Here is a 13,319-nt window from a genome sequence, read left to right as displayed (position 1 = left end):
ATCTGCTATATTGATTGTGTTAAAAAATTTTTTTTCTCTTAATTCAGTGTTACCCTAAAACCTTCCTACCCATTTCTCTATCAAATTATGTATTTTCAAGCTGGGAAGAAAAATCAAGGAAGGAAACACAAGATCAAAAATCTGATTTAGTTCTGTCTCCTTCTTTCCCCACAAATACCACTCTACTCTTCATGATGGTGAAATTTGGGAACAATTCTGTGTTACATTACTATGGAACATGTGAAGTAGATGAGTAACGAAAGAGGCATTTCTCTCCTTGATTTTCTTGAATGTCATTAGCTGTACTTTACTCTTTAACTTTCAAGTATCCAAATTCCCTTAAATATTGTCTGAAAGTTGAACTACAGAATGTTATGCAAATTTTTTAATATTGAAACCAAAATGAAAACTGGCTGCCACATCAGAAAAAAAAAAACTACTAATTGATGGAGGTAGAAGACTATAATCTCAGATCTCTATTTTGAGATCTTGAAATTCAGAGCTATCCAATGAGTTACTTTGGATATAGTCATTGTAGCTTAGAAAGGTGGTAACTCTTCCAGACCAGTGCTTTATTGATTACCTGGTGATCTACTATAGTGATTTTTCTGACTTTTATGTAGTAATTCACTTGTCCATTTTTCATTTTTTTAGCTGCTGCTTTGGGAAACCTTGTGTCAGATTTAGCTGGTCTTGGGTAGGTTCACTTGTGCATGTGTATACTTACTCTCTATTCTCCATTTTCCTTTAATTGGGAAGGATTTTGAAAAGGGACATTTATTTTTGCATGTGTGTTTTAGAACTAAATTTTTAAAATTAATGTTTCTAAATCAGCAGCACTAAATGTTTGGTGTACATCAAATATAGATGCCTAGCTCACATCTCAGTCTTGCAGAATTAGTGTCTCTAGGGATGGGGCCCTGACATTTGAGTTTAAGAATCTTCTCAAGCAATTCTGATATGTGTAAATTTTTTTCTAAAACTACCGTAAGGTAAGCAGAGTTGAATTTTTCATGTCCCGAAATGTTTATATGTATTTTATAAATATTTCTAGGGATGAGACAGGACTAAAAGTAAGAAACCCTATCATTATTTCATACCCCACCCCGTCCTCCCACTAAGTCCAAAGATAAGAAATATGGCTCAAATGTGAGGACACTGACTGGGCATGTTTTCTAGAGAGAGGAATTTTCAAAGCGAATAATGGCCAAAGCATACATGGACTTGGCTAATTTTTGCTCTTTTTATTCCATGTGGCAAGAAGGAATGATGAAACAAACTGAGGGCGCCTACTCAGAAAAGGCCAGCTTTCTCTCTTTCTGTTTTTACATTTTCTCTTCTAAGCAGCAGATGGCCTGGGCTGCTTCCTGAGCTTGGGGAAACCTAGGAAGTATGAATTAGACAGAGTTGGCATTAATTATTGTGATAAACATACTCTATCTTGCTCAGTCTTTGGTTCTGTTTCTTCCTTCTTTTTTTTTTGGTTCATTTTGATGGTAAGTTTTGAGATTTGAATTTGGGTCTAGGAGCAGTCTACTTAGCCCTATAATCTAGGGAAAGGCAGCTTTATACATGATCTAACTCTGTATATTAGACATCTGCACTTGAGTATGGGGCCACAGCTACTGTTCAAAACACAGTTTCTTTGTTCTGGGCCAAAGCAGAAATTTTGTAACCTGGAATTTCTGATGTAAACCTGTAGTGATATTATCTCTTAAACATTCCATTTCCCAGTTTCCAACATTAAGGTTTATAATGATAATATTATAGATTTGTTGGGACTCTTCCACCTAAGAACTATCTCTCCTCTGCCTTAAAATACCATTATGTAGTAAATACCACATTTTATCAGTCTTAGTTGCATAGGTTTTTAGAACTTAACATATCTAATGTTGGGATCCATCTTATAATTGATGGTATGCATAATTTAATTGGCAAATTTTTTTCTTTATTCCAGTTCTTTAAGTAAGACTGTATCCAATAAGCAATGGCCACTTAGAAGATACTTGAAATTGCCCTGAAAATTATAGGCTGTTTTTCTTAGTATATCAGTCTGATAAATTTTAAGAAAACTTTTTTTCTGGTGACAGTTATTAAATTATATGTTAAAGTGCTTTGCTTTTGAATTTGGAATAAATGCATTAATTGTAATTGTAAAATTTTTATATACCTTAAATTGTTCTTTTTAAAGTAATGGTAGAGAGTAATTACTCTTAAGTCAGTTAATTTACCTGTGTATTAAATATGTCAGTCTGGAAAATTTTAAACCAAATATATGTATATACAATAAAGATGAAAATTGTAAAAGAAAGTTTACACCATTTCTGGAGTATACAGATATAAAATTATCTTTGTTATAGTCATGAGTTTTTCATATGTGAGAACATAGTTTTTCGTATGTGTCTCTTTAAAAACTTATATTCTGTCCTCTTTTTTTTTTTTTTTTTGATTTTTAAAAAATTTATTTTAATTGGAGGCTAATTACTTTACAATATTTTAGTGGTTTTTGCCATACATTGACATGAATCAGCCATGGGTGTGCATGTGTTCCCCATCCTGAACCCTCCTCCCACCTCCCTCCCCATCCCATCCCTCAGGGTCATACCAGTGCACCAGCCCTGAGCACCCTGTCTCATGCATCAAACCTGGACTGGCGATCTGTTTCACATATGATGAGATACATGTTTCAATGCTATTCTCTCAAATCATCCCACCCTTGCCTTCTCCCACAGAGTCCAAAAGTCTGTTCTTTACATCTGTGTCTCTTTTGCTGACTCGCATATAGGGTTGGATGGCATCACCAACTCAATGGACATGGGTGTGGGTGGACTCCAGGAGTTGGTGATGGACAGGGAGGCCTGGCGTGCTGCAGTCCATGGGGTCGCAGAGTTGGACACGACTAAGCGACTGAACTGAACTGATATAGGATCATCGTTACCATCTTTCTAAATTCCATATATATGCGTTAATATACTGTATTGGTGTTTTTCTTTCTGACTTACTTGTCCTCTTGTATTTTTAAAGACTTGCAGGCTATGTTGAAGCTTTGGCTTCCAGGTTAGGCCTATCAATTCCTGATCTCTCACCAAAGCAAGTTGACATGTGGCAAACACGTGTTAGTTCACATTTGGTGAGTACTTTGTGTGGTTTATGATAATGAATTTGGGTAGCCAGAACAAGACACTGTATATAATTCAGTCCCTTGAGAAATTTGAGATTAAAACTGAGTGGAGTTTTTAACAAAAACTGTCCAAACCTTAGTAGGTTTCAGAAAAACTAATCATTGACTTTTTTTGTAGGCATACTTGAAAAAGATTTTTGAAAAAATCTTTATATGATTCAGTTACTGTTGAGGAGTATCAGTTATGTGCTGAGACTGAAGGACATAAAATGAGTAATAAACTATAGTTCTTTTTGAGGATTGTATAGGTAAAGAATCAGACATATTAAACAAATTATAATTTAGTGTGACATATTCAGTAATAGAAATAGTACACTGGATATAGCAGAAGCACCAGGAGAAGAAATAACTCTTTGTGGAAAGAAATTTCTTTTAGCGGGGAGATTTCTTGGTGCATATTAGATCTAAGCTTATTTTTAAATTATTGATGAAACATTTATTAGGTGGGAGAGAGAATTCCAAGTATATTGATTAGCAAGTAGAAACGTATGATGATAACTAACTGGAAGTTCCTGGTGGAGAGAGGGACTGCATCTGACTAATCTCTGTCTCCCTGGTACCTACCATAGAGTTTGGTACTTTGTAGATTCTCAATAAATGTCTGTATGAAGATGTAAAACTTAATTGATAAGTATTTTAACCTTAATAGTCATCATAGGAATGCAACATTTAAAAATCATTTATAAAAATTAAATAAATTTTTCATAATATAGGTGAGGTCACAGAAAAATTCTGTGTATGTAGACATATAAATATATTGCAGTGGGTATAAACATATATTTGCAGTTTTGTCTAGAATAGACAGCAAACCAGTATAATTATGCACAGATATTCATCTTATTTGATTTTTAAATAAATCATTGAGGAAGAACTATACACCGAAATGTTTATTGTTCTATCACTGACAGTAGTGATGATTTTTAATGGTAAGAAGAGCTTTTACATTTATTATAGGCCCATCAATTCAGTGGAATTTAGAAGTTTTTGTATTAAGTTTATGAAACAGTTTGAAAAAGAGTTTATTATAACATATATGACTGGTGGGGGGCAGGAGGAAAGCAGTAAACAAAGTTATGTTTACATAATGATTAGACCTACATTCATAATTAGGTGTACATGGGGATAAATACTGAAAAGGAATATGTACAAAGGACAGCAAATCCAAATATATTGAGAGTACTGGGTGAGATTTTTCATTCCTTTCTATCTTCTGACTTTAAAATGTATGTACATTTTTAAGGTATTTTCTTTTTGAAAACTTCTCTAATGTTATTTTTATGACAATTTGAAAAAATTTTTAAATTTTTTTCCTGATTGCCTTGAACTTTACATATTATTTGTTCTAGAACCTTTTTGTACGTTATTTTTTAATTTGTTAGTATGATCAAAAGAAATATAGTAACAGTTGAATTATATAGTACATAGTAATTTTTATCATAGATACTTAAGCAGAGGTTCCTCTTACAGGGATAAAATAACTTTGAAAAAATGTTTTCTTTTGTTTCCGTAGGGTAAAGCTGTCGGGGTGACTATTGGCTGCATTCTAGGAATGTTCCCTTTGATCTTCTTTGGAGGAGGTGAAGATGATGAAAAACTGGAAAAGAAAAATTAACTCACATAGAATACCTTTAAAAAGATGTAAACTAATGTACCTCAGTTATCAAATATGCTGTCAACAGCATTTAGGAATTAAGACAGTAACAGTGTATAGATAACGGGATCAAATAATTCAGCATGTATTATGGAAAACACTAACTTATTGTGGCTTGGTTTTCTTAGGACATCTTTTTAAAAAAATTTTTTGTGTAAATTGGTAAAATGCTTTTTCATCAATGGCAGTCAACATTTTACCTTTTCTTTTTCTTTATATACCAAAATACCGTTTAAGTATCAATTGTTGATGTACTGTGCTAACTTGAGATTTGCCTGTTTGTTACTTACCATGTGTACACGCATGAAAGCATTTTCTGTCGTTGTTGTCCCCTACAGTTACAATTCAACCTTAAAATTTTTTCCAAATTACTTAAGATGTTTAATATCAGTTGAATATTTCTTTTTTACTCTTTTTGGCAACATCAATTTTGTACTGTTTCACAGTAAACATTTACAATCATATAGTTTCAGTCATTTTTTAAAAACTCTCGTATCTATTCAAAATGAAGTACTTATCACTCATTTTAATTTTCTGACCTCTTAGTCTCAAGAGCCAGAGATTAATTAGGATGAACAATTATTTTTAGTCTGCCTACTACATAAGAACATATATGTTAAGAACTGCATTATTTTGAGTTGGTTTTTATACTTTTATTTTCTCAACTATGAATAATTACCTAGTGATTTTTGACTCCTATTGGAAAGAAAGTCATTAGAATGCTTTTAATGGGGATTGTGGGATTTAGGTCAACTAAGAGGTTTCGCATGACAGTTGGAAAGTTACAAGGCTAAAAAAATGTTTTTTTCACAGAAGTATAAAATGGAAACTGTTAAGAAGGTCTATGGTATGACTGGTGACATTGAGGTGATGTTCGTAAGGTTAATAAGTACAAATAATATTGTTTGGGAATGCTCCTCCCCTCCAAATGTTGTCTCCTTATCTGAGTTGAATGAATTTGAATCCTAATGTTATATCTTCTTTAGCAGATTTTATTTCTGGATAACTTCTTTTGAGGTGAAAAATAAATATTTGGTATTTTACTTTTTGCTATATATATATATAGCCTAGTAATCGAAAGATGTATGAGGAGAAATTCTTTCTCCCATTTTTTGTTCCCTTTCTTTTTTTGTGGCGTTTAAATCATATTCTAGATTGAAGTTCCTTATGTCCAGTCTTGTGTATCTGACTTAAGTGTAGCTAGAATTCACATCTATACTTGTGAGTCATAAATTTTAATTTTATGAACCTGTAAAGTTTGTTAGCATGTGATCTGTTATACATGCTAAAAAATTATTCTTAATTATAAGAGTACTTAAATGTATCACAGAGGAGAAAAACAAATTAAAATGACTATTTGGGCCGCTGAAACTATTTACTTTGTTAAATAGATGAAAAAGAAGGGAAACTTAAAGATGGCTGTATTTACAGCTACCTTATTTTAAAGTTTTATTTGCACATTTACTTTGAATTCTTATTTTCAGAGGAGCTGGTTTCTCTCAGAAGACTGTTTGTGATAAATTCTTTTCTGTTTACTTCCAAATTATTTTAGAGCTATCCTGTAATCATAGATTTTTGAGGGAAAAATAGATCATATGCTATAAAAATAAATATATAACATTCTTCTTATGTACAAATAATGTGACAGTCTCGTTTGATCAAATTAAAATTATAAAACTTAACATCTTAAATAGAATTGTGGTTTGTATCTTCCACATAACAGCACAGACACCAAAATTTGTTTTTTTTTTAATTTCAGATGATAGGATTAGAGTGATTATTTAAAAAAATTTTTTTGGTAAATGTTTAAGTGCTTTTGTGCCTAACTTATATTGCCAGCCCTTTTTGTTCTCTAAAAATATATGTTTTTGTGGTGCTTAAATTTTCTTTTTATTAAGTCTTAGATGCAGAAACCTTGCCTGTGAGTTTAGAAAGGGCTTTTGATTTTACTTTTTTTTTTTTCTGCTCATGAAAATAACACAGTCCTACCGAATCTTTTAGTTTAACTGAGCATCTGTAGAATTATTTAAGATTTCAAAATATGGAATATATAACCTTCATATTGAAAAGTGCTTTAATTTATGGTCACAATACAATTTGCATAATTCAGGTAATTAGTTTAAAAGAATGGAGCCCTTTCATCCTTAACCTAAGGTACACGTTTTTTTCTAGTATGGTGCTTTGCACAAAGTGACGTCTGAAAAATGGTTCCCTTTAAGATAATGACTTCATATAATCATTGTTTAATGTTACTTGTCATGGAGAATGTTATTTCAGGTTGAAACTGGAATTCTTATTTCTCACATTAAGTATTTCTTTATTGGGAGCAACTATAACTATGGTTAAATGCAACATGAGCTGCGTCAATACTGTTCATTTGAAGTCATGTTGTCCGTGTATTATGATTTGTTGACTTATTTATGCATGTAAACTGGGTGCATTTTGTTGCCACTGTATGTTAAATGGTGACCAATGTTTTTACAAAGGAATTGAACAAAGAAAAATACCTTTTAAGAAATTTTGGAATGTGGTTTTGATTTTGAAATTTGATTTTCTTTCTAATCTCAGAAAATCCTGGTTATTCTGTAGCTTAAAGGAAATAGTATAAATAAATGCAGATTTGTTACAGGGTTCTGCCAGTGTCACTGAGACAGTAAAATGGAACTATTTACTGTTTCCCTGAAGTCCACACTTGAGATACATTATAGATTATGAGAGCAGGATGACCCCATATTGAGACAATTTGACCTTTAATAGGATGTCAAAAAAACTTTAGATAGATTGACATAAATTACACTGATGGCTATTTATTTACAGCAGAGATATCCAGGCCTTCTATATAAGAATGCATCATTTACTTTACTCATTTTCTCTAGAAAATGAATTTTGAAGGTAATAAAAATTTATCTTTTATACCAAAAACTTGTGCAAACCATTTTGAAGTAAATTTTCCCAGTTTTAGAATTATAGTTTCTTGCCATTTTAAGAGTGTATTAAATGTAATATAATCTTTTTACATTAATATTAAATATAATCTTTTCTTGAACAATTGGGATCTTACCTAGGATGCAATAGTGGGTTAGTATAAGGGGTCAGTCATTGTAATACACTGCATTAATAGAACAAAGCAGAAAATGCCACATGATCATCTCAATTCTTGCAGAAAAGTGATTTGACAAAATACATCTTTTTTTGTGAAAAAAACAATCAGAAAACTAGGTATATATCTGGTTTTTATAGCTTTTTCATTTTCCCCCCATTTTTTGCTGCTCTCTCTTCTGACAATTGCTCTCTCTCTAATTTGCTGTTTTTTGGCTGTGTGGACTTAGAAACTTGATAGTCAGTCTTACCATAAATTATTTGAGAAATATTAGAAAATAGGCTATGGAGCCTAAGTGAGATGATGATGGCAGTGGTGGTGATGATAAATATAATGTTAGTTCCCTTTTGTTAAGCACTTACTGGTTGCTTTGTACTGTAGTATTTTACACACATTATCACACTTAATCTCTGTAATAGCAATGTCAAGTTGGTACTGTTATTATCCTTATTTCATATTGAGCAAATGGAGACGTGGAGAGGTTAGTTTGCACAGGACGTCACTATTAATAGGTGGACTGAAGTCTGGCTTTGTCCAAGCATGCAGTCTGTGTTCTTAACTACTTACTATGCAGGCGGGACAGCAGTTGCATGGACTCTGTAATGGCTGTTCTCTGCTCAGGCTTCTTTTTGCCTGTGTGTTTATGGAGTTATTTTCTCACTTATAACTTAAAGGAATTGTACTAAAACTCTCCAAATTCATTTAACAAATCTTTTGTTTTTGACTGTATATTATATACTGGGAACTGTTCAAATCTCTGAATGAACAGCCAGAACATCTATATATCCTTAGGAAACTTATTCTGTAGGGGAGCGGAAGTGAGGGAGGAGAATACAGGAAAGCAGTTGTACCCTTAAATAAGTGGTGATAAGTTCTTTAGTAATAAATGAAACGAGAAGGATAGAAAGTACCGGTGGTCATATGTAGGGGGTTATTTTTATACAGAGTGGTCAGGGAGCACCTGAAAGAAGTAAGAAATAAACAATACATTTATCAGGGAAGAGGAGGTATTATGCTAGGTTCTAGAAAGTTGATGTTTAGAGAATCTCTACTATATGAAATACTTTCATATTTCACTTTGGAATGCATTATACGATTTTTTTCTTTATATTTTTTTAAAAATTGAAGTGTAGTTAATATACAATACTATGTTAGTTTCAGATGTGCAGCACAGTGAGTTATATATATATATTGATATGTATATATATTTTCAGATTCTCTCCCCTTACAGTTTATTATAAAATATTGAGTATAGTTCCCATGCTGTACAGTAGGTCCTTGTTGGTTATCTATTTTATGTAGTGGTCTGTTGATGTTAACCTCAAATTCCTAATTTATCCCTCTCTGTTCTCTTTCTGCTTTGGTAACCATAGTTTGTTTTCTGTGTCTGTGGGTCTATTTAAGTTCATTTGTATCTTTTTCTTTAGATTACACGTATCAGTAATATCATATGATATTTGTCTTTCTCTGTTTAATTCACTTAGTATGATGATCTCTAGATCCATCCATGTTACTGCAAATGGCATTATTTCACTCTTTTTATATGACTGAATAATATTCCATTGTATATATGTGCCACATCTTCTTTATCTGTTCACCTCTTGATGGACATTTAGGTTGCTTCCATGTCTTGGAATAGTGCTGCAATGAACATTGGGGTGTGCATGTAAATTTTCATAATTGATTTTCTCCAGATACATGCCCAGGAGTTGGATTGCATGTAAAAAATTTCCTGTTTGTTTTGCAGTATTCATGTTTTCAGAATTAAGCCTGAATATTAATATTTAAGTATTAAGATTAATCAGTTCAGTTGCTCAGTCGTGTCCGACTCTTTGCGACCCCATGAATCGCAGCACACCAGGCCTCCCTGTCCATCACCAACTCCCGGAGTTCACCCAGACTCCCTGCATATTTACTGACAGCAGTAAAGGGAAATGACTTGGAAGCATGGGGAAGCTACCTTGGGATTCATAAAGTCAGTGGGTGACCAATCTATCAGCAAATGATTTAGGGTTTATTATGTGCTCATAATGAAACCTTGTAATTTTTTTTACCTAGGTAGTAAATGCTATTGGTGTATAAGTTTTAACACTGAAATAAGTTTTTTTCCTCCAACTGTTAGGATTGAAGTAGAAATTAAAGCAGAAACTTGTAACATTTTAACATTGAAGCTTTAGAACTTTCAGGATCTACTGATCTTATGCTGATAGCTGTATGAAGCACATGGTGTTTTGTATTGGTATTTGTATGAAATTTTGTAACACCAAACATAGGTTAATGCTATTGATGAGTTTATGAATGAAAGAAATTTCAGCAAATTTTTTGTTGACTTCTGAAGATTAAAAAGATGGAATAGGCATCAGATCAGATCAGATCAGATCAGTCTCTCAGTCGTGTCCGACTCTTTGCGACCCCATGAATCGCAGCACACCAGGCCTCCCTGTCCATCACCAACTCTCGGAGTTCACTCAGACTCATGTCCATCGAGTCAGTGATGCCATCCAGCCATCTCATCCTCTGTCGTCCCCTTCTCCTCCTGCCCCCAATCCCTCCCAGCATCAGGGTCTTTTCCAATGAGTCAACTCTTCGCATGAGGTGCCCAAAGTACTGGAGTTTCAGCTTTAGCATCATTCCTTCCAAAGAAATCCCAGGGCTGATCTCCTTCAGAATGGACTGGTTGGATCTCCTTGCAGTCCAAGGGACTCTCAAGAGTCTTCTCCAACACCACAGTTCAAAAGCATCAATTCTTCGGTGCTCAGCCTTCTTTACAGTCCAACTCTCACATCCATACATGACCACAGGAGAAACCATAGCCTTGACTAGACGGACCTTTGTTGGCAAAGTAATGTCTCTGCTTTTGTTTTTTTTTTAATTTTTTTTTATTTTTAAACTTTACATAATTGTATTAGTTTTGCCAAATATCAAAATGAATCCATCACAGGTATACATGTGCTCCCCATCCTGAACCCTCCTCCTTCCTCCCTCCCCATACCATCCCTCTGGGTCGTCCCAGTGCACTAGCCCCAAGCATCCAGTATCGTGCATTGAACCTGGACTGGCATCTCGTTTCATACATGATATTTTACATGTTTCAATGCTATCTAGGTTGGTCATAACTTTCCTTCCAAGGAGTAAGCATCCTTTAATTTCATGGCTGCAGTCACCATCTGCAGTGATTTTGGAGCCCAGAAAAATAAAGTCTGACACTGTTTCCACTGTTTCCCCATCTATTTCCTATGAAGTGATGGGACCGGATGCCATGATCTTTGTTTTCTGAATGTTGAGCTTTAAGCCAACTTTTTCACTCTCCACTTTCACCTTCATCAAGAGGCTTTTTAGTTCCTCTTCACTTTCTGCCATAAGGATGGTGTCATCTGCATATCTGAGGTTATTGATATTTCTCCCGGCAATCTTGATTCCAGCTTGTGCTTCTTCCAGCCCAGCGTTTCTCATGATGTACTCTGCATATAAGTTAAATAAGCAGGGTGACAATATATAGCCTTGACATACTCCATTTCCTATTTGGAACCAGTCTGTTGTTCCATGTCCAGTTCTAACTGTTGCCTCCTTACCTGCATACAGGTTTCTCAAGAGGCAGGTCAGGTGGTCTGGTATTCCCATCTCTTTCAGAATTCTCCACAGTTTATTGTGATCCACACAGTCAAAGGCTTTGGCATAGTCAATAAAGCAGAAATAGATATTTTTCTGGAACTCTCTTGCTTTTTCGATGATCCAACACATGTTGGCAATTTGATCTCTGGTTCCTCTGCCTTTTCTAAAACCAGCTTGAACATCAGAAAGTTTACAGTTCACATATTTCTGAAGCCTGGCTTGGAGAATTTTAAGCATTACCTTACTAGCGTGTGAAATGAGTGCAATTGTGCGGTAGTTTGAGAATTCTTTGGCATTGCCTTTCTTTGGGATTGGAGTGAAAACTGACCTTTTCCAGTCCTGTGGCCACTGCTGAGTTTTCCAAATTTGCTGGCATATTGAGTGCAGCACTTTCACAGCATCATCTTCCAGGATTTGAAATAGCTCAACTGGAATTCCATCACCTCCACTAGCTTTGTTCGTAGTGATGCTTTCTAAGGCCCATTTGACTTCACATTCCAGGATGTCTGGCTCTAGGTCAGTGATCACACCATCGTGATTATCTGGGTTGTGAAGATCTTTTTTGTACAGTTCTTCTGTGTAGTCTTGCCATCTGTTCTTAATATCTTCTACTTCTGTTAGGTGCATACCATTTCTGTCCTTCATCGAGCCCATCTTTGCATGAAATGTTCCTTTGGTATCTCTGATTTTCTTGAAGAGATCTCTAGTCTTTCCCATTCTGTTGTTTTCCTCTATTTCTTTGCATTGATCACTGAAGAAGGCTTTCTTATCTCTTCTTGCTATTCTTTGGAACTCTGCATTCAGATGTTTATATCTTTTCTTTTCTCCTTTGTTTTTCACTTCTTTTCACAGCTATTTGTAAGGCCTCCTCAGACAGCCATTTTGCTTTTTTGCATTTCTTTTCCATGGGGATGGTCTTAATCCCTGTCTCCTGTACAATGTCACGAACCTCATTCCATAGTTCATCAGGCACTCTCTCTATCAGATCTAGGCCCTTAAATCTATTTCTCACTTCCACTGTATAATCATAAGGGATTTGATTTAGGTCATACCTGAATGGTCTAGTGGTTTTCACTACTTTCTTCAATTTAAGTCTGAATTTGGCAATAAGGAGTTCATGGTCTGAGCCACAGTCAGCTCCTGGTCTTGTTTTTGTTGACTGTATAGAGCTTTTCCATCTTATAGGATAGATTATATAATTTCTCCACAATTAAAAGTCAAGCCTTTTGTTTAGATGAGTAAATTGTGAGAATGATGACTGAGGAGTTAAACTCAAATAAACTACTTTGGGGGGAGATGAGGGGAATGTTCAAAAGCTGTAGGATAAAGAAATTTTCTGTGAGAACTGTGAAAGTCAGTAAAGATTTGATATTTGCTAATAATATGAGAGCTATACATTTATATAGTGCTTTACCGTTTATAAAATATTTATGCATATGCAAGATATAAACGGAGTTTCAGAAAGATAGTTGAGTCAAAGAAAGCTGTTCAGCACATTTCTGTGGATTGGCTGTGCAACTAGTCTACTGGTTTTGCCTGGGTTCAGTCATATGACTGTAGTCCAACTGGCAGAAGCTGAGGGTTTAAGATGGTTTTGACATAGAGGGAGGACTAGGATCTCTCACCATGTGGTCTCTCATCATTTCATAGTCTATGACCAAATCTTAGCATGGCAGTTGGGTTCCAGGAGAGTAAAAGTAGAAATCATGAGGTCTCACAGTGCCTACACTCTGGACCTTCTACGGTGTAACATCTACCATCTTCCTTTGGTCAGG

At 34.5% G+C, this 13,319-nt stretch overlaps 1 protein-coding gene across 4 annotated transcripts in view; it reads left to right on the top strand.

Moving 5' to 3' along the window:
• Window positions 1–7,463, top strand: part of TMEM65 (transmembrane protein 65) — a 47,593-nt gene extending 40,130 nt beyond the window's left edge. For all 4 annotated transcript variants that reach the window (XM_070382445.1, XM_070382446.1, XM_070382447.1 and 1 more), the window contains 3 exons: window positions 655–697; window positions 3,025–3,130; window positions 4,692–7,463. In XM_070382445.1, the coding sequence (XP_070238546.1) occupies window positions 655–697; window positions 3,025–3,130; window positions 4,692–4,793 (251 nt within the window). In that variant the 3' untranslated portion in view covers window positions 4,794–7,463. The remainder of the gene's footprint in view (window positions 1–654; window positions 698–3,024; window positions 3,131–4,691) is intronic.
• Window positions 7,464–13,319: the final 5,856 nt, after the last annotated feature.

Source organism: Bos mutus, chromosome 14, assembly GCF_027580195.1.
Source record: "Bos mutus isolate GX-2022 chromosome 14, NWIPB_WYAK_1.1, whole genome shotgun sequence".
Classification (NCBI taxonomy): Eukaryota; Metazoa; Chordata; class Mammalia; order Artiodactyla; family Bovidae; genus Bos; species Bos mutus.
Note: the sequence above shows the minus strand (reverse complement) of the source record. Positions and strands in the feature narration are given on the sequence as shown.